At 39.8% G+C, this 22,050-nt stretch overlaps 1 protein-coding gene across 6 annotated transcripts in view; it reads right to left on the reverse strand.

Annotated features, from left to right (window-relative positions):
* atxn2 (ataxin 2) overlaps nt 1-22,050 on the reverse strand; it is a 44,565-nt gene that overhangs the window by 10,254 nt on the left and 12,261 nt on the right. Inside the window, exons 1-19 of one of the 6 annotated variants that reach the window (XM_042487670.2) lie at nt 20,885-21,442; nt 18,808-18,838; nt 18,367-18,426; nt 17,866-17,937; nt 16,254-16,404; nt 11,165-11,289; nt 10,882-10,973; nt 9,538-9,726; nt 8,438-8,610; nt 7,099-7,347; nt 4,863-5,048; nt 3,974-4,153; nt 3,685-3,792; nt 3,521-3,591; nt 3,049-3,413; nt 2,674-2,737; nt 2,408-2,554; nt 1,669-1,686; nt 962-1,031 (exon numbers count right to left, since the gene is read on the reverse strand). In XM_042487670.2, coding sequence (XP_042343604.1) covers nt 962-1,031; nt 1,669-1,686; nt 2,408-2,554; nt 2,674-2,737; nt 3,049-3,413; nt 3,521-3,591; nt 3,685-3,792; nt 3,974-4,153; nt 4,863-5,048; nt 7,099-7,347; nt 8,438-8,610; nt 9,538-9,726; nt 10,882-10,973; nt 11,165-11,289; nt 16,254-16,404; nt 17,866-17,937; nt 18,367-18,426; nt 18,808-18,838; nt 20,885-20,994 — 2,461 coding nt within the window. In that variant the 5' untranslated portion in view covers nt 20,995-21,442. Of the gene's footprint in view, nt 1-955; nt 1,032-1,668; nt 1,687-2,407; nt 2,555-2,673; nt 2,738-3,048; nt 3,414-3,520; nt 3,592-3,684; nt 3,793-3,973; nt 4,154-4,862; nt 5,049-7,098; nt 7,348-8,437; nt 8,611-9,537; nt 9,727-10,881; nt 10,974-11,164; nt 11,290-16,253; nt 16,405-17,865; nt 17,938-18,366; nt 18,427-18,807; nt 18,839-20,884; nt 21,443-22,050 lie in introns of those variants that run through there. The other 5 variants (XM_042487665.2, XM_088076602.1, XM_088076601.1 and 2 more) reach the window with 5 other exon arrangements.

Genomic DNA, 22,050 nt, shown 5'->3' on the forward strand with positions numbered 1-22,050 from the left:
AATTAAAGTCTTTGCTTGATGCATGCCATAGATTACACATTCATCCAGCTCATCCAAATTAGCAGCAACTCTTTCTTTATTCAGTTTAACAGTTCTTTGCACTTAAAACATAATGCTACTCTATGTTAAAGATAACTTTTATGAAAATAACGTCTGTCATATTTGATCAAACTCTCACTGCATCCACACACTAGCGTCAGTGCAAGAGACGGAAAACGAAAAAAACTAAGATCTTTCTTATGCTTCCTGTAGCATCTGATATAATCCACAGCACATGAACGAACCCAATCAATCATAGAAGAGGATTCTGTAACGCAGCTGTCCATCACATCAATCGCTGCTCATAAATTGCGTTCAAACTGTCAAACTAGGCAACGCTGGACAAAAATGAGTCCAGATTCTGTTACTGCATTGCTTATTTCTTACCTCACGTATTTGAACATATTTTACTGTACCGTTTAGCTGTAAAATGCGAAAGTTGATGTGACTTTCTCAGCAGAAGGTCTCTCCTCTCTATCCCCTATGTTGCTGCCTATATGTCCACGCAGCTCCTTTTATCAAAGAGTGGCATAAAAGTCAAGAGCACTCACTCGGCAGTAAAATCTGAGGATCAAAAAATCTCCTGAAGTACATTGCACAGAAAAAAAAACCGACTGCTCGACTTGAAGCAAGCTCAGTCAACTTACGGGTCTCCGACTGATGATTTTAATCTCCGAGTTTCAAGGCGTTTTACCAACTGTAGCTTTAATGTGACCACTAATGGACCAGAATTTGCTACATTCAACAAAAAAAAAATCAGCTGATCCTCAAATATAATATGATTACAAACATAATATATAAAAAAGGTCTTACATTAGGGCCAATACAGTATTTTTTACACCAGATTTAGCTTCAGAGAAACAGCAAGAGAGGTGCGGGTTGGAGGGAAATGAGAGAAAGCAGTGGTTATTCTCACCTTTACCTGGTCTGTAGGGTTTAGACTGGCTGACTGTCATATGAGGCATCTGAACCTGGTACATAGCTGCTGGAGACTGGAGTGAGGAGGGGCATGAGGATGGCAGATGAAGAAAACAAGTTTATACTCAAACTTAAGAATAATTTCTACAAGAATAAAAAACAGCCCTCAACTAAAAACAGGTGAAATTTTGTGTGGGACTATTCTAAAAATCGATCTGTTGGGGTGGACCCCAACTATTAGATTTAGAAGCTAATCCCTCACAGAAGACATACAAAAACATTTTAAAAACACATATACACGTGAGATTGTGGGAATTATCTCTTACCTGGGGCCACATGCATTTTCTATTCCTGTCTATTATTGGCCAGATAAAAGGTGTTTAACAACTATGACTCAAATGCTGCTGACTCAAATCTTCCATTCCTTAACTCTTTAACATTATAGACCATGCATTTCTTTTACAAACAGTACTGCAGCAAAACAAAGAGGCACCAACTCCTATTAGCTTACAGCCATTTGTCTGGTAAACCGATGAAGCCAATAGAAATAAGATGAAGTTATAAGTCCATCTGTGATGACAGTTTAAGATGAATTGCAATAAGAAGTTGGCAAACCAACATCTGATGGCATTAATTCAACAAGCAAGCAAAACATCTCAGTACTGATTGGGCTTTAAAAAAAAAACAAAAGGATTTAAAAAATTCACAAACCTTCCATATTATGCTTTTCTAATGGAGCGAGAGACAGAGGAGGAGGGGGAGAAAAGGAAAAAAGAACCACTCTTTAGTTGTTCACCAAGGTACTTTATCGCTTACACGTGTCTGATGTTGGATCACCAAGTTTTTCTTAAAGCAACACAGGAAAAATATATAGATTTACGACTACAAATGTAACAGCTTTCATCAACAATATGCTTAAATCCTCTTATAAGTGCTTTAAGAGTGCTTCAAAAATTCTTTTGACATCATATTGTATACAAATGTCATATATTTCCTCCTTTCTTTAAACATATGAAGCTTGTTAACCCAAATATTTAGCTAAACATGTTACAGATAATTCAGCAAAAAGAATTCAGATCAATAACAGAGTCTGGAAGATGAAAGAGGGAAGAAAACTAATGACAAGAGGGGGTTAATGTTCTGCAATTAAGATCTACAAAAAAATACAACAAAATGTATAATGCCTATTAAAAATAAAATAAAGAAAGGAAATGGGGGACAGTAATGATGGCAAGCACAAGAGATTAATTAAAGCCAGAAAAAAAAGCAGTAAAAAAGGAAAATGAGGACAAAAATAAGCAGACATGCTGGGAAACCTCATGGTGATGGTTGTTAGTTTTAATGAACTTTGCATTTCATACTAATTCAATGTGACGCTTGAGGTGATCTGCGCTGAAAAAACAAACACATCTGTCTACTGCACATCTCAGCATGCAGGCGTGTGTCTCACCTGCACTCCGGGGCTGACTGGTGTGAGTGGATACATTTGGGGGAAGCAAACTGTCTGACCGTAGACAGTTGGGGGCTGCTGGACCACAATGGAGGGGCTGGGCTGGCCCTGAGGCCGGGGAGGCGTCGGGGTGTTGGCTGGTTTGGGCTGATGAACGAGGATATAAATGGAGACAGACGCAGTCAGAGATATATGAAATGAGTTTTCAAACAATCTCAGTTTGTTGTATTTAAAATGTGTAGTGTGTAGTATCTGCGCACACTGACCTGCGTATTGAACCTGGGTTTGAACTCATTGGCATTTGGGTTCAGAGTTGATTTTCTCACTTGACTGCAGGAGGAGAACAAACAGTTGAGAGGTTTAACATTTAAATTATCCATCTGGAATTACTCTTGAAAGACTCGGCTGGGTATTGTAGTTTTTTCACAAAAGAGAAGGAAATCGTGCATTAGTTGAGAATTATTTTAAGCAGCAGACTAAAAGTCATTTTAAGCTCTAGTGAGTATTTCCAGCAGCAAGACAGCAGTAAATGTAGGATTTAATTGGGTAACTGTTAATTTATCAGTTCTTATATGACAATTATATGAGAAAGAAATCTGCATCACAACTTCCGTCTCAACCATATTGTCTTGTCCACTCACTCTTGTACTGCCTCCTTTTTCTCCTCCTTCTCTTCATGCTTGGATCCGCTGAACGCGGACGTCGCTGTCGTCTGCACTCCCTGTGATGTCACATCCAGCCCCGCCCTCTTCTGGTCGGGGGCTGAGGGAGATGGGGACAGTGCAGCGGGGCTGCCAGGCTTACTGGTGTTTGTGGTGGTGATAGATGGAGCAGGGGCACCACCAGGAGTGCCAGCAGATATCACTACAACACCGTCTTCGGTTCCCTCACGCCCTGCTGAGGAGGCTTTGTCCAGGGGAAGGTCTTTCGGCTTGTCCGCTGTATCTCTGGGAGGCTTGGTCATCATCTGGTCAAAGGCAGGGTCTGGGTTTGAACTAGACTGCAACTGGGAGAGGGAAGATGAAAAGATGAGTTAGAGGAGGCACATAAACATGAGGTTAGTTATGTGAGATTGTCAGCATTTTTATTCTGTACAAATAAGGAGACACTTACCCTAAAATCAACACTAAATTTCTTTAAATTATCTATTTGTTTTCTGTGGTCTGGTGCCATAGAAGGGGGTCCTGTAAGGTGAGGAAGGACAGAGATACAGGATTGAGGGCTTCAGTGATTACCAAATGGATTCAGTGAATACTGCTGTCCACTGTCTTCTGTACCTTTACAGACTGGTCTGGTGATACTAGGTGAGCTGTCCAAGGGCTTAATGTTCTCCTTGTTTGCCGTGGGGGATGTCTGTCTCGTCTCCTGGACACGACACTCTTTTGCTGCAATAGAAAAATAGTCTGTAAGCTCGCAACACAAAAGAAGAGCAAGGATTTGTGACAAGTGCTTCTGATAGTTACCAAACCAAAAACATCAAATCTGCACAAAAATCAGATATATCTTATCATATGTAGTATTCTTCAATCAGTCTCAGTGAAAAGTGTGAGTTAACTTTAACCCTACCGTCTCCTGCGGGAGAGGCGACCATGTTGGGGGCGGGGCTAGCAGCAGTAGGAGAGGAAGCTGATGTTGCTGTGGCAACAGTTTCCACAGGAACTGTTCCTGTCTGGGGTGCTGGGAGGGAGGAGGAGCCAGAGGAGGCTCCACCCATACTGTTCTGTCTGGGGGAGCGAGGTCTGTGAGCTGAGGAGGGGAGGAAGAAATTCAGGCGATTACACAATGAACTATATTCTGAGTTACAACAACTAGGGGTGTGCCATATCATATCATTTATGATAATGCTGGTATAATTTTTAATATGACGAAAAATTTTATATAATGATGATGGCAACATTGCAACTTGTTGACATAATAACATCATACTGTTGCACCCGAATATTTCTTCTGAATACTTGAAGGCAAACAGTTACATTTGCAAATGACTGATTTTGTTGCAACTGTATATTCTTGACATCAATAATAATTGCTTTTGTATATATTTTTCACTATTTTGTCATATCATCAAGAAAACTGTTATACTGAAATATCACAATATTATTTAAGGGCCATATTGCCCACCCCTACCTACAACTAACTTCCGAAATCTTGATTAATTGTCTATCATTGGAGGATAAGTAGTGAAAGAGTTAGGGTTTCACCCACATTTGCACTCATCATACCACAGAATGGTGCTTACTTACAAATTATACACAAATGCAGAAAAAGTTGATGAATCCTTTAAGTGCACTGCAAGGTCCTTTAAAACATACTAAACCATTACTTATTTTCTCCTTTGCAAAGCTGTTCTATTGTGTGATATTTCAATGAAGCAGAAATGCTCATGCAGTTGGAAAATTATCAAAATAAAAATACACAAATATAAAGAAATGAAAAGAAAGAGGAACTCTTTTACCTCCGCTAACCACCGAGGACCATGTCCCCCCAGAGGAGCTGCTCCTGGTTGGTGGAGTTACTGGGACATCTCCGGGGGCATTGTGGGAAATTAAGTCCACTCCTGGAGGGACTCCAGTGGTCCGGCAGGGTGGCACTCTGTGAGCACGAGGTGTCCGCTGGGATTTTGGAGACATCCTGGGTGGGCCTGTAGATGAAGACGGACAGAATTCCATTAACAGGTGAAGGTAAACACACTGAATAGACTGTGTTTCCTACCATCCTGCTGAAAAAAATTTCACTTTCAAACTTTTTCTTTCACAAAACCTTTAAAAAAACCCCAAACTCCTGCAACAAATACATCTTAATCTAAAGTTTAAATGTCTCATCACACAGTGTTGTTATTTGGTGACATGCATGTTAGTGGAGAGATGCTGCAGATGATCCTGTAAAGTGATCAAACAACACACCACACTCTTCAAACCACAGCCAAGTGAGGTCAGAGATGAGAGATGGGAAAACAGAAGAGAGAAGGTGGAAACCCGTATTTAAAGAATTGACTGTTTAGCAGAGTTTGTGTAGTTACACTAACTGTGCGTCTTACAGGTGACAGCCCAGAGCAAAACTGATCTTTCACTAAACATTGGTTGAATATTTCACCTTTTCACTGTAGAAACATTTGAAAAGTATAAAGATGATCCATAAGTGGTACTTCAGTATTTTAGCTCAGTACTCCAGCTTAAAGGATTTTACACAAAAAAGGACTACAAGGTTCTGAACAGAGGACGATTTGTCATTAATAAACAATGCTCCACCCAATTTTGGGACAAATTAAAAGAGAATCAATGTGGAAGATAGTGTTGACTCTACAACTCTGGTGTTTTAATTAAAACCATATATTAGACTTAGAAGGTTTTTTCCTTAACTTATTTGTATTATTAAGTCACTGTTGATTGCAAAATGCCCTGGCTATATAAAAATTGACACCGTAAGTGTTAAGACTGGTTCTCTATTAGCCTCGCTTTAGCTACGTAATTCTGTCTGCTACTGGGCACCACCTCCCAAGAAAAGAGGGCTTGTTTTACAGCACAAAGGAAGTGTGCCATCCATAATAAAACGAGGATATCACTTTTGTTTTCCCTCGCAGTTATCAGTGGCTATCCTCAATTACCAAAAAGTGACATTATATGTTTTCTGCAATTACTATCCCAATGTTCTCAACTGGCTGAAATAATGTGAGGTTGTGAATGCAGGTTTAACATATCACACCTGCTGGGTGTCATCAGAGTTCACTTAAATCAGTCAAAGTGTTTTAAGCAGAAAAGGTCAAACAACAGAATGGCAGAAAAGCTCAGCAAGTTAAGTTACTCTTTAAGTCTGTTCTCTTTTATCAAATATCGCTGGTCTAAAACTAGAAGGCCATGTATAAATAAGCAAGACTTTCTTCACAGTCCATCCATTATTAATGTAAAAAGCATCATATTAAAGCCGAAATGTGGTTATTTTAACCTCACAATCATTGATAGAATACAAATCCAATGTGCTGGAGTACAGAGCCAATACAACAGAAAATGCTACTGTTAAGCGCTGTTTGTAAGGGCCAAACGAATAAGTGGTGGTAGCATCCTTAAAAAATGGCATAATAAAAAACTTTTGCGTGTATCTTTCACATGCTTCATTGACATTATTGCATCAGTCTGTATTTTTTAAAAGAAATTGCAATAATGAGTCCTTTGAAATTTTCAAGGCTGTTGTAATTTTTTGTGAGGTAAAAAATTGTTTTTAATTCCTTAGCAGCCACAACATTCATAGTCAACTAAAATATTACGGTGTTTGCATAGATCTCGTTGCTGCTTTATCAGAAAACAGCTGAAGAAACTGGTGTCCATGTGTTTTAACTCTTGCTAGACAGAAAGCACAGCACACATCGTGGTGCACCCACATGCCAAGGTGAAACTGCCTGACGCACTGAGAAAAGGATCAGCTTTGTGGCTTACCAAATCCTAACAATTCCCATTTGTATGGAAATTGCAAATCTGATCCCAAATCAGTCTGAAGAAGCAACTTCACCTATTTGTGTTGTTCCACACTAGACCTGGGCAAATGTATTTTTGAAAGTAGTTTCTTTATTTAACCTTTAAGATGCTTCCAACATGATTCAAAATAATTAAAATGAAATATCATTTCCATATTAGACTCAATTCATCCACCTTCTACTCATGCCTTTGCCCAGGTCTACTCCACACTGATGTGGGTACCTTCTGAAGACATGCGTTTGGGCAGAGTGGAGGCTGGAGACGTGGGCCCATGGTGAGAAAAGGAGGATGAGGAGGAGGGATAGGAGGGGTGGGATGAATGAGAGGGAGGCCTGGAAGGTCGAGAGGGGGGTCTGGAGGGTGGCCTGGTGGGCGTGGTCGCCCGAGGAGGCAGGGAGGAGGGGCCAGACTGGTAACGAGAGGGGGGGCGGGAGGAAGGAGACGGACAGGGTGAGGGCCAATGGGATGAACCTAAAAGAGGGAAGGACAAATGATCAAGATGGTAATGCCAGGTTACAATCAGTTAAAGGGACAGTTCACCCCTAAATATAAAAAGTACATATTACCTGTAGTGCTATTTATAAATCCAGTCTGTTTTGTTGTGAATTGCAGAGTGTTGGAGATCAGCCGTAGAGGTGTCTGCCTACTCGTCAATATAATGGTACTAGATGACATTTAGCTTGTAGTGCTCAAAGCAAAAATAAAAATAAAATACATAAATACAATAGAAAAACTTAACAGCAATGTCTCTTTCCAGCAATCATGACCCAGTTATTCAAGGTAATCCACAGACCTTGTTGTGAGCAGATTCATGTAGGGACTATTTTCTGTCTGGCAAACTATCTGTGAAGAAGGAATCGTGCACCTACTCATGCACGAGAGAACCGTGGTCATGACGACACAAGATCTAAACATTAATGGTGTCCTTCTCAGCTGAGCTGTGACGTTAGCAAGCTTAATGGTACCAGGTCAGCTGGCAGCAAGTCCGTCTGCACAGTGATAAGGTTGACGGATGTGTTAGAAAGAAGACAGTTGACAAATGAAAGTGCTCACAATGTCTGTGGTCTGTCTCCTGGAAAAAGACACTGCTGTTGAGATTTTTCGAAGGGATTTTTTTGGCACTTTGAGCACCACAGGCTGAGTGCCATCTAGTTCCATTATATTCAAGAGAAGGCAGACATCTCTACAGCTGATATCTCCAACACTCAACAACTCACACCAAAACAATCTAGACTGATAAACAGCAGTACAGGGAAGAGGAAAAATATGTATTTTTGATTTTAGGGTGAAATGTTGCTTTAAAGTAGGGAAAACAAAGGTGTAGCAGGGATATAAAGAAGGGGGTATTAATAAATATGAGAAAGAATGGCAAGGCAGAAATAAAATTGTTCAACTGACATAAGTAAAGAACAATTTAAAAAAAAAACAGCAACAACAAATATGAGCATCCCACAGATTCAGTTAAACACTACAGGAAGACAGAGGGAAAAGCATGTGCTTCTGCACCTCTGTATACATTTTGTATATAGATTTAGTTTAGTGCGTGATTTATTGAACATACCTCCATTCACCACCCTCTGATCGGCCCCGGAGCTGGGACTGTAATCGTGAGGTCCTGGTCGAGGAGTTGAGGGTCCAGCCGAGCCCTGAGACAGACGAGGTGAATTCTGACGTCCCGGTCCCCAGGACATCGCCTCCCTGTTCCTCTGACCTGGAGGAATGTACTTGTTCTCTCTGCAAAGACACACATGCACACAGACACACACATAAATGCAAACAATGCAGGCAGATGGTTCAGTTAAATATATCCAAGACAACAGTCAAGATAATAAAGGGGAGGAGATAATTCTACACTCTATTACATTCAACTAAATACTTCTCATCAGCCAATATGAGCATGTTTTCTTTAATTACCAAGAAAGTATTTGTTCTGGGAACAGCCGCTGTCTACTTAGTGAATTTGCTGGAACTACTTTGTCTCTCTTTTAAGCTCAAATATGCTTCTCAAATCTGTGCCTTTCTGCTACAGAAACATGCTGTCTGCAAGCATCATGTACACACAGTAAATGTGCTTGTGCTGTCATCCTTACACAAAGCTCAAAGCCCTTCAAAAATAATTCTGATACGTCATGCTACCATAACGAAAATGTAAAGAAATATATGGTGCAGGCCATGTTGGTGCATAGATCCTTCTCCTTGTAAAGCCTTCATATACCAGTACCTAACTTGCTAAGAAAAGAGTAAAAGGATTATTTAATGAATCATTAATAACAATAAAACATGAATGACGTTTGTTCCAGCAGATCTACAGGTGGTAAAGTGTGCAAACATTAACAATAAAGCTACTGACAACATTGTCAGGACAGCTCCATGACTCCACCGTATGCACATTTAATAATAATTATTATGAGCACAAACAAAGTCCCATTACGAGACTGTAAATGCTGCGTTTTGTTGTGCTCCGGCATTTTTAAACGAGCTGGCATTTCAGCACAAATTAGGAGCCAATCACCAACGATGAGAATAGATGAAATTTGATAGGCACATGCTGGTTGTGAACACAATCTATGATTATATATTTAGAAGGACTGTACGGACACACGCTCACCAGCACAAGAACAGTGTATTGGCCCACAGTTTGTATGTGTGTCCTGGTCTCACCTGCTAAGTGTGTGAGGCTCCCTTTCCCCTCGCACCACAGCAGTATATTTCTCCTCCTCAGAGCGCTCATCGTTCTCTAAGGCCACTCGGGCCTTGTATGTGGCACTGGCCTCAATCTCCTCTGCCAGCTGGGCAGCACGCGCCTCCCTCTTGAGGAACTCCTCCGAGTTGTCCCGCTCCAGGGGGACCCTGGGAAACAAGCGCAGGTCAGACAAGGGCAGCAGGGTGATTGAGTGACTAAGGAAGGCCTGACATCAAGTTTTCATTTTTGTCATATGAGGTCACACTAATGCTGCACTCAAATGGGAGCATGTTTACGGTGTTCCCAAAAAGAGTCCATACAAAGTGGAAATTTCCTGAACGCTGCCAGTCCGTGTTCGCTGATGTTTTAAGAAATGTAAGTGTTCAAGGAAATTCATTTTTTTGGTAAATGGCAAGTTAATATGTAGTAATTGTAGTTGTACAGTTTTTCCTCAGGAAAATGTTGATATTCTCAACGACCTCTCTCTCTCTCACACACACACACACACACACACACACACACACACACACACACACACACACACACACACACACACACACACAGGGTGTGCAGGGTATGATGACTCCACAGGTGCTCTTTTTAGCATCCTTAGGGGGGCTTGGCCTGACAAAACTTGTATGTGAGCTCAAACTGACGATGGCCGATATACAATTGAGCTTCGGCATATAGAAAGCATTTGTTTGTGGTTTTCTATTACAGATGTTTTTGTTCTATGACAGTGTGTCAACTATTGACCCATTCGAACGCTGCAGACCAAATTTCCCCACACGTGTGTTGTATCCCAACAGTGTGGCATAAATTGTTAACATCTGTGGTTTCTAGATGCAGACACTAGCGTTCATGTTGCCGTTGCCTAGCAGTGGTGTTCTCACAATTTAACCCCTTGAACACCAAGCATATCGGATGCACTGCTTCCTATGTTGTAACCACAAGCTCACTTACATTTGAAGGCAACATAAAACAAGATTAAAAACATAGGTCGAACACCAGAGATATTAAAACTATTTGCAGAAAAATCTCTTGAATTTTAAATATATATACTTCACTGGGAATATGATATGTAGATTACTTTGATGCAGGAAAATAGGGGTGAGTGAGATGGCTGTAAAATAATATCACGATAGTTTAGTGATAACAACATTCTTGAAAAAATGACAAAAATATTGAGAATATTTTATCAGGATATGAATTTTTCTTATCATATTAAAAATGATACCAGTATCATCGTGGGCGATATGATATAGCACAAAATGCAACAAAGATGAACATATTACAACAGAGACAAACATGGAGAAGCTTACGTATATGTGGACAGGCTGCTGTCATATGTAGACAAGACTCCATACTTCTCCTCGTTGTACTTGAACATGTCATTGGGGTCCCACCCATTTGACTGATACAAAACCAGAGGAGGAGAGAATTTTACAAAATGTTTTTTAACAAATTATCAACGCTATGGATCAGATGACACAACCATACTTACTTCTTTTACTGTCAAATTTCAAATCATCAAAATCAAAGCTTTTGCAGGTTTTATTCTGTGTGCTCGCAAGTGAAGCATCAATGTTACTTTTGTTTTCTCACCACATCTGTATCCAGAGACTCGAGGCTGTCAGAGTTGTGGGTCTCTCCTCCATCCCAGGGCTCTAGATCTTTCTCTTTGTGCTCGCCATTGATCTTACCACTCACTGCTGCATCTGTGAAGTTGTCTGCGGCACACAAAGAATACATATTTATGCATGGCACACACACAGACACAGACACAGACACACACACCACACACACACACACACACACACACACACACACACACACACACACACACACACACACACACACACACACACACTCTCAGAAGCTCATGATGGTATATAATCACATGGCTGCACTCTCACTGTAAATGCAGGGAAGCGCTCATGCCTCAAGAGCTTCTGCCACAAGCTCTCACAGCAAAGGTCTATAAAGAGGTAGTGGTGTTTCACCAGGCACACCCACTCACAACCAGACATGGGTCCAATTGGACTGGGAAAAAATCCTTTCAAAAAAGAATGAGCTATTTCTTGAGCTGGCCTTGGTAGAAGCTAACAAGAATAAAATGTTCTGACAGTGGGAGCGCGGGTATGAAAACACCTTTGTAAAGAAAGCCAAGAAGCTAGTCCCCAATTACTGCCTTCGCCTGAAACAAAACTTACTAATTAAATCAAGAAGAAAGGCTTTTGGCTGGCAAACTTTCATCTGACATTAGGGATTACAGATAGCCCTTTTCCATACACACGTGGTGGCTTGGCTCCACTTGGTTTGACTCGGCATGTCAGCCCGGCATGGCAGGGATTTGCATCTCCATACAACACTTGGTGGTCTCTAACTCACTTGTGAACCAGCAGAACATTTGTCTGTCCTTCCCGCTGGTGTTACAGTCTTAAAAAATGTTTTCTTTTTTTTTTTTAAAACAGTTGTCTGTGTTTTTTAATTTTCTTTGGCACTGCACCAACCACCGGACGCCAATTTCCTCCTGCTCGCTTGCAATGTTTTGTAAATACGGTGCTGCAAGAGCACACTGGACATATGCTCCAACACGTTTTTTTCAAGTGAGGAAATAGAATATTTGATGTTTGCATAATCTGTTTAAATTCATATTAATTTTTTAAGCACTTAGAAATCCAATCATCACTAAAGCGCATGTCACACGAGAGAGCCGATAACAAATGTTATAGCCAAAGCTACTGTATTGTATTATGTTGACATTAAAGGTGCGTTGACTGATTCACAGCTACTGAATGAACTCATGCATCCAGTAACATGCAAGAAAAAATTCTGCCTCATAAAGTTGCTGGTAGCTGCTGCTTTTGAGCAGCACAGCAACTTATTAATCTATTATCTTAAGGCAATATAGCTAGCTAACTGTATTTATGAAACATGCATCACTCTGCTGATTAAGGGTGGGGAGAAAAAAATGATACAGAATAGTATTGCAATAGTTTTTTGTGACAATATCATATTTACACAAAGATGCCAAGTATTGATTATTATATGAATTATTAAAAAAATACATATTTAACTTTTGGTATTCAATTAGAGTAATATAATCTCCTGCTCTTACAGGCCATTAGATAAAATTTGCTGCAATGAAATTGAAGTGAGAAGAACAGACTGAAAACTTTTATTTTATTAGATTAAACATATGTTAAAGTTTTCATTTTTGGACATAACTTACAGTTGAAAAGGGTAAACTGCAATTTTATCCCAATATATTTTATTGCAAAACTTGAAATAATGCAACACGTTGAAAATCGCAATAATATTGTATTGTGACTTAAGTATTGTAAAAAACATTGTATCATGGGGGCTCTGAGGATTCCGTCTCCTAACTTCTGTGGGTGTCTCTATTTGCATTGTCTAAATAATGATGACAAAGCCCACCTCGTGTCACGGCAACCCGCTTGGCAGGGGGAGGGTGTGTTTTGGCACGACTCGTAATATGGTCCATCTCGGGTGCGACGCATTTAAACTGATAGCGTAAAGGTGGCCAAATGCGGCAGTGAAAAAGCTCTTCGGGTGTCTATGAGGCCTGTTTTTTTTCTCCCCTTCATTTATTACAGATTACTATGACAACATCTTATAAACAACATTCAACTACTTGGGGCTGATGATGCACATTCAGAACCATTCAATATGCTTAAGCAAACTTACAGAATTCTTTGGTTGGCTCAACTAAAACCAGGGATAGGCATGCTCAAAGAAAACCCCCAATTATATTTGAAAGGAAATCTGATCTCACGTCAGCCCAAGTCTGCACTCACATTCTCAGAACTGACACCAATGGACTGCGTGCATTAAGCATATCAGCCACCTGGAGTTACATAACTCAGCCATCACAACTCAACCCCAAATACAAAGTGCATTTAAGCATTTCTGGCACAGAGCAAGTTCAGAGACACAAGATTGGCACCATGCAGACAGCTGGGCTAACAGGCCTGAATTATATTAGTAGAGGTGGTTGGTATGCTGCTCAATGCATTCTGTCCATCAAGGGAATCGCACATAGAATAGGGAACATTTACAAATCAAATGTGGGCATAGTGAGGGCTAAGCAAACATGCATTTAGATTGCAGTCAATTATATGACCTCAAAGCACTTCAGGGCCAAACCAAATGAAACATCCTGACATAATCCCATTTTCAACACAATGCTCAGAAAGCAAAATTAAGGTGCTGGTGCTCGACATGAGTTATCAATTTGTTGCTTTCAATGGAATCATACACATAATGCTTATAATGTTCCCTTTTCTACCTAGATCTCATTTGAGCTGGTGCATTAAGGTTTGAAATCAGCTGCTGCAGCAGAGCCCCACGTGGCAAAAAACACGATGCTCTGAGAGATACATTTTTAAAAATTGTAATAGCCATATGCTTTCTCCTCTAAGATAAGACATTGCTGCAAGGGTGCCATTAGTGGCTGGCTACATACAAACTCCAATTGTGCTTGAGCCTATAAAATGATAAGCTAAAACGATGGATCAATTTTTTACATATAACTTCGAAGGATATCTTAAAATGAAAACTATTGTTAAAAACAAATAAAATGACTATTAATGTTATTTTAATACATTTTCCAGAATTATTCTTTTAACACATGTTCAGACTCCTCATATGTAAACCAAAAAAGCCATAATTCCCAAGGTCATTACCAGGATAGGCTTTACCAGCATCTCAAGATCTCTTAAGTAAAAGGTGAACTCAACAGTGTATGATGGAGCAAGAGGCAACTCTTCCACCGAAAGCAACATCCAGTCAAAAGGTAACACCCGGTAAAGATAGCTGGTTCTTATTCTGAGGTTATGTGAAAGCAGTGACCCCCAAATGTTATCATCAAATTGAAATTAAAAAAGCAGCAACAGGTGGCAACAGATCAGACCCAAGCCTCAGAGATCCACAAATTTTGTTTTGAGTGCATACAGAGATGTGCAAGAGGAGAAAACAGCCATATATTACCTGTGTCAGAGGAGACTAGACCAGTGGAGAGGAGAGACAGACAGATGACAGAGAGTCAGAAGATGGACTGACAGACAGAATGACTGACTGGCGATCATACCAACAGTTCATTTGTGTGTGGTTTAGTAGATTTAGTTAAGACATGTCCGCCAGAATCTCCACATTTCAGGTATTAAACATGTTCCTTCTAAACAAAAATTCAGGGTTCCCACACATTGCAATTGACAAAATTTAAAAACTTTTCCATGACTTTTCAAGGACCCAATTTTTCTGTCTTTCCCAACTTGCCTGGGCATTCAAACTCTATTCAGACATAATTTCAGCATCCCATTATTATGTGTTCAAGGACTATCAGAAATTTGAAAGAAAAAGTGTTTCACAGTGTCTGTCTATTATAAATGGTGTCAATTTATTAATTTTTAAAAAGAAAATATTCCTATCAAAAATTAAAATCAAAAACATCTGCCCCAAATTTTAAGTTTTCTTGAAAAAAAAATCACCAAAAAATGTTAAATAAAATAAAATCACCAATAACTGAAAAAACAAGAAACAAATTGCCAAAACAACACATGCCTTCCAGACTTGTTTTCTTAAAAATAATTAAATGTAAAGAAATATATGGAAGGGATGTTTTCTATAAAAATCGGCGAAAAAATAAATACAAAATACAGCCATTTAAAGTTGTATGCCCCTCCCTTAAGCCAAACGTGCTTAGAAAATATTTGACATGCCTAGTGACAGAGCATGGGGAGAAAAGGAAGAATCTTTCATGATGAACAAATAGAAAGAAAACATAACTAAAACATTGTTACATGTCATTGCATAGTAGAACTACATTACATCATCAGCTGGAGAAAATAAATTCACTGTTATGTCACATAAATGTAATTTAATTTATTGCCTACAAGAACATTTCCATTGTTTGTCCAAAACTGTCAATGATTTTTACTAGTTCCACAACTTTTCCATCTATGGCCATGGGAACGCTGAAAATTTGTTTTCTTTTCAAAAACTATCCATTTAAAAACACTGACGCTAACTGCCTTATTGACTTAGTAGCATGAAATCACTGACACCAGCAGTGCTGTTTCAGATATTTTACTTTTCTGCAAAATGTGAAGTCAGTTCACAATTGCTCGTTCTAAACAGGAAAAAAAGAAGTGGCCCCACTGCTTTACCATCTCTGTGAAGCATGTGGTGATGAGAAGCCTTACACCTCTTCACCTGTTCATTGTCAGAAAATAAAACCCTCCCACACAGTCCATTATCACTCAAAGAAGAATTGTATGGGTCAAGATTAATTAGATGAAGAAGACTCATTCAGCCTTTATTGAGTGTCCTTGCTGTGCCAGGGCAACCTTTGGACCGATCAATAGATCACATTAGTCTTCAATGGCCGGCCACTCAGAGCAGACACACAAGATTTAACTCACGGCAAAGCCTCTGTGATATCGAGGTAGTGAATACAGACTGAAAAAGACAATTACGTTGTGTGTATGCACAGATGGGATGCCACTCTGGCATGGGTTTATTTTTGTGAATATGCAATGAACACAAAGAGACAAATTCACCTATTTACATTGCGTATGCTTTGTGTATTTTTAGTATGTACAAGACTAGATCTAAAGACTGCTGTTTATGTGCCTGGATATAATATTTTCAACACAAATGCCCTCAGTACCTTTCCTGGCGAAATTCAGGTCCACATCTTTGAAGGTCACCACTACGACATCCGAGGCCTTGAAAATGATGCTCTCCACAATATCCTCTTTTCTGGGAGCTATGCTCGGCTCTGGACTCTTTCTGTGGGCGGCATCCAACACCAGGTCACACTGAAGGAGAAAGTTATGTTAAATTTGATGAAAAGGGAATCCTTAAATGCAGCAAAAGCCTAAACTACCTAGAGAAGAGAGGAGGAAGCATGGGACATGAAGGACTGCAGCCAAGCATTGTCACAGTCCAACCATACGCTGCAGTAGTTGGACCGACAGATAATGAATTGGCAACCATTATAATAATCAGTTAATCTTTTAAGTAAATGTATGAAGCAAAAATGACAAGCATTGTCTGGTTCCAGCTTCTCATTGAAAATGTCCTGTTTTTCTCTATAATATCTCATTGTGAATTCAATGCATTTTCATTTTAGACTGTTGATCAGAAACAAGAAATTTGGAAAAAGAAGAGATCAACTTGGGCTCTGGAAAATTGTGACAGACTCCTTTTACTATTTTCTTGAATTTTATACACAAAACAATGAACCGCTTTATTTAAAAAAGGTGACAGATTCATAGATAATAGAAATAATCCTGATGAGCACGACCAGAGAGAAGAGGAGCAAGTTAATTAAATCACTTAGCATGTTTGATTGGAATGAAAAACCTGCAATCTTGGCGCAGCATGGCACATCAACATGCTTGCCTAAGGCTGAACTACAGGAATCCTTTCTACCTTCTTTGGCTGACAGCATATTTTAAAAAAAAAGTTTGACTGGCATCAACTGTTGGAGTTCTGCTTATTTAATAGAATACTTGCCAGATTAAGGAGCTTGTGACCTCTGATTTCCTTGAAACAAGAATTTACACAACAACTAGTGTAATATTGTGATAGAAAACTGAAAAAACAAGCCCTGCAATCAAACATTACATTGTTGACTAATAGTCAGTGTACAGAGGAGTGGTGAATTTCAGCATGCCTGACCACTCATGTTGCACACACTGTGGTAATAAAAGCCAAATGTGATGTTTTGTTTTGGTCTAAAATCAAAGTGGTGTGTTTGCCTGTGCAAGCACACCAGATTCAATTCATTTTGGAGTATCCTGCCAGCCGTGTTCACATTTCAGTCACATAAGCTTAGAAAGGAGATGGGAGATTTTAGATACATAAATATCAACTCTGGTGTTTAGTGAAAACAGGTTATGTATGTTACTGACGTCACATCAAGAGTTAAAACCGAGCCAAGCCTCTGCCAAGTGGACTGGACAGAAACCGACCATTGCTCAGGTTAAGCTTTTCATTTGTGCAAAATGAAATTTTCCCCACAGGGGGAAGATTGGAGAATACTTCAGCCTAAAAGGGAAGATGAAGGGCCACATACCTCCTCTCCATAAAAGGGAAGATAGAAAGGGCAATCTTTTGCCCATGCCACCTCAGGGGTGAAGCAGCTATTGAGCGCTGGCTGGGCATTATCTTTACAGCATAGTTAACCTCAATCATTAGCACTGATGCAGAAGAAATTACAGATCTAGCTTCATATTAACACCTTTAAAGAACATTGCATTATGTATGATCCTTACCTCTGGACCATATGTTTTAAATACTCCTTCATAGACTGCGCCATTCTTCACTTTCAGCTCGCACTTGGTCCCCTACGAATAAATAGGCCTATTATTATTCACTGTATGCAACACTCAATTCAATTAAGTGCCAATGTCAATTTACACATTCAAAAAAACAAGTTTAGAAACCCATCTGTTGTGAAATAGACAAATGATTGATCAATCTCTTCTTTGTTTATGCAACCAGCTGTCTCTACAGATCACACAGGCTTTGTTTATAGCTGCGTAGACATTTTGAAGAAACAGCATGTGGTGAAAGACAGACTGCAGTACATACTGCTGTTACAAATTCATTTACAGTTAACATGATTCACATGGTCGTTTCAAACAAGACCCTTTTTTGGTGACTGAGCTTATTTCTCTATTCATTCTTCAGGACATTCTTTTAGACATACTACTATCTACTACTATCTGAAACATCATCTAAAAGAACTATAGTCAGACACACAGTAAACATACCACAACTGAAGTCAAGACATGGACCATCCTCATATTTGCATATACACCATTGAAAATGACCTAAAGAAAAAACACAGTTAACATTTGATGCTTCCTATTTGCAAAGCAATATTGTGCTAAATTGGTTCTCATGGGCATGTTATACCTACTGGACCATTCATAATGCATATCAATAAGAAGCAAATACTCAGCCACTGGTTTATGCTTTCTCTGAGGTCCATTCTTTGCAACTGTTTAACTAAACTGCATGCCTTACAAAGGCTTGCCACTGTATTCAAGTGACTCTGCACAGAATTAACAAAAAGAAGCATTAATCCAGTGAGAAGGCTTTCATAGAGCAGCTTCCCCTCTGTGATAAATTACTCAGGTTTACCAAACTTCTGATGATACATGCCTATGTGGTATTAAAGCTTTTTTCCACTGACTTTACAAGTTACTTACTGCTGCAGGACCTTTACCACTGTGTCTTCCCCTGAAAGAAAAAAAATGGCATTGTTGTCAAACTCGCCATCATCATTTTCACTCTGGTTCTTGCAAGAATACTGAAAAAAATGCTCTCTACGGGGGGCAAGTGTACGACTGACTGGTAGAAATCTCAGGAGGTGGTAATGTAAAAGAAGATGATACAGTCAGGCTTTTGCAGATGTTAGGGGGGAATCCTATTAATCGTTATCAACACAAATTATGCACTTTATTCTACACTGATATGTCTTGAAAATGAACATATTTGAATGCAGTGACAGTACATTGCTTAAATCTTAGGCCAAGGTTAAAATGGTCTTCCATATCAATTTCTCAGTTAAATCTTTACTAAAACACAACAGAACATACAGGGAATGTGTATACAGTATTAAAAACACAAATGTTTCATAATAAAACAACTTCAACAGGCTAAAGTTGCAAGTATTAAGTGTGACCTTCCTTTCCACTTAGCATGTCATGAACTCTCTTGGGCAGACAATATGAGATTTATAATACTAATCTCCTGGTGTATTGACCAGGTTGCATTCAAGACATGTCCAAAGCTCAATATTGATAGTTTGAGCTACCTTATGTTATAGTCGTACTTTTTTAGTGTTTCACATTTAATATTGGCTTCAGTCTAAAGAAGCCATCTTACTCTGACATTTTTGTGTTTTAATATATTCAACATGTTTTCTATATTCTGTGTTTGTATCTTCACAAAGAGACTGAGAAATACACACACACACACACACACACACACACACACATATATTCTCATAACAACTTTACTAAAACAACCAATTTTTGGTGGCCTGAAACTTTTGCACAGTGCTGTAGATTCTGAAATTTCCCACAGATTTCAAGATATTTTGCAGGTTGTAATAATTTACTGGAGCTTCCAGGAAAACGCCAGGTAGCCAACATTTTTCCAAGCATGTCCTAAAATGCACCTTGTTCAGCAGCTGGCACATGGCCAGGCATTCACACTTGATTTGATGTAGGCAATGCCACTCTCTACATTACATGCGTTGTAGTAAACGAGTAATATATTCACTTATGATCAGTCAGCTGTACAATAGCAAAACAAACAGGCTTGATTTGTGTGCGTCAGCCCAACCATCGCATTTTACAATATCTCTGCACGGCCTTAATGGATGAAACCTACGCAATGAATGGGACGTACTGTCCTAGTGACCGGTGAATAGAAGCCTGACCACATTTACACCCCCAAAATTCACAATACGCATGCAGCTTCTGCACTGACAGTACGTGTAAGCGTTATCTCAGGAGGACTCGTGCGGTAATGTCATGCTTCAAGGACACTATTTCACACGAGCAGCAACGGCAACGTCAAGGTTGAAAGCCCGTCGGTCTATAATTCCCCCCTTCTCCTCCTCCTCACCCCAGTCTCCACACCCGCCCCTTTCTTTCGTGCGCCCACACGTTTACAATTTCTTGGCAAACCCGTTGCAGCAATGTTGCGGTAACGTACAGGTAACAGTCAAATGAAACTGCTGTTTTATCGCAGTCCCCTGAAAAAAGAGTCACCAGGCTGTCCCGTTAGCTAGCCTCTGTAATACTAAGTGAGGCAAGTGCACTGAATCACAAGCATGGGCTGTCAAACGGCTAATTAACGCTAGCTAAATTGACTCCAAGCTGATAGTAAACTGATATCAGCAACTTGGCAAGCAGCATCACTGCCACGCACATGTGAGACAAAACGTGTCCACTCTAACATGCGTGATGCAAACCCAGATCTTTAACCGGTTTAATTTGCCGTGCAAGAGGAGGTAACGTTACGTCGAAGTTGCAACATTATTGGGGCAAGCAGACAGGCCTCGCTAGCTTGACTGCATAACGTTACGCTAGGTGACCAACACGTCGCAAGGCCCACTAAACGTCCACAAACGCACACTAGTTTTAGACCACTTAACGGGGATGTCATCTCTCAAATCGGCCACTGTTGAAAGCGACCGTGTCCAAGCACTCAAAAACAAGCCACATTTACCACCACTGCTGTGTTTTTATCTTGCTAAGTTTCAATTTCACAGACCTGCCCAGATTCTGTCTTCCACCGCCGCTTCCTCCGGCACCGGAGGCGGTGGCACCAGCCGTGTTGCCACCGCCGGGCTTGCTGCGATTTCCACCGGCCTTCATTGACATGGTGATCCCATAAAAGACGGCGTCTTAAAATGACCAGCTTCACACCGCAATTTCTTGACGACGAAGACGACGTGTGATTGTGTATCTGCTCGCTGACGTTAGCTAAGATATAAGCTAGCTAGCAGGCAGTGTAATGTCAACGTGCCTCTTAAAGGAAGATGCTATGCTAAGAAGCTAGCACGCTAACAGTTGCTATCTAAATTAGCAATCTGTACAATTCCTATTAAAACGGAGAAAAAATAATATTTAAAAAAGACAACACGCGCCAATCACTCTTCCAAAATAAACACGGGTGTTACACCTCTTGTCAATTTGTTTCGCAATCCTAACAAAAATATTCAATTATCTCAAAATAGGGTTTACAGCTATCTCGGGTTCTTTCCGTTGCTAACAGCGAAAAGACCAAAACAGTCTGAAAGGGGACAAAAAACAGCGGAGGGATATATGACAGGCGTAGCGGCGTACAACATATCACAAAATATACACACACTCTGTTCTCTGACAACCATTAAAATGCTAAAAAGACAAATGTGGCCACATTTAATCTAGAGCGACAAAAGAAAAATGTACGCACTCATTTGTTTTGCACAATTACACATACAATATGGCACTATTTTCAGGAAGTCCATGAATCTTCCCTGGCTGTTTTGTGGCATCCACGTGAGCCGGCGAACAAACTACACACACAGGCACTCACTCATAGAAACACATTGTTTGCACGTTGCATGTGTGTGCACATTGATGTCAACTACACTTACACATTACAATAAGACTGCCTGATAAAGATGACACTTTGTTTCTAATAATTGGTCTGACCTCTACAATCCCGATAAACACATATTGAGATGAGAGGGGTAAATTGCATTGAAATATATATTCGTTCAATATATATATATTTAAATATATGAAAAACAAAATTTATGATTTTTTAAGTGCAATATAATAATAAAACGTGCAGCTGGGAGAAAGGTACAGAATTCCTATTCACTGCAGATGCAATGAATGCACTGGTGTGTAATACATTTATTTCAAAACATTAAATGACATGACAGGTAT

The sequence above is a fragment of the Plectropomus leopardus genome, chromosome 4 (genome assembly GCF_026936395.1).
Source record: "Plectropomus leopardus strain MGB_pleo_1.0 chromosome 4, ASM2693639v1, whole genome shotgun sequence".
In the NCBI taxonomy this organism is placed as follows: domain Eukaryota; kingdom Metazoa; phylum Chordata; class Actinopteri; order Perciformes; family Serranidae; genus Plectropomus; species Plectropomus leopardus.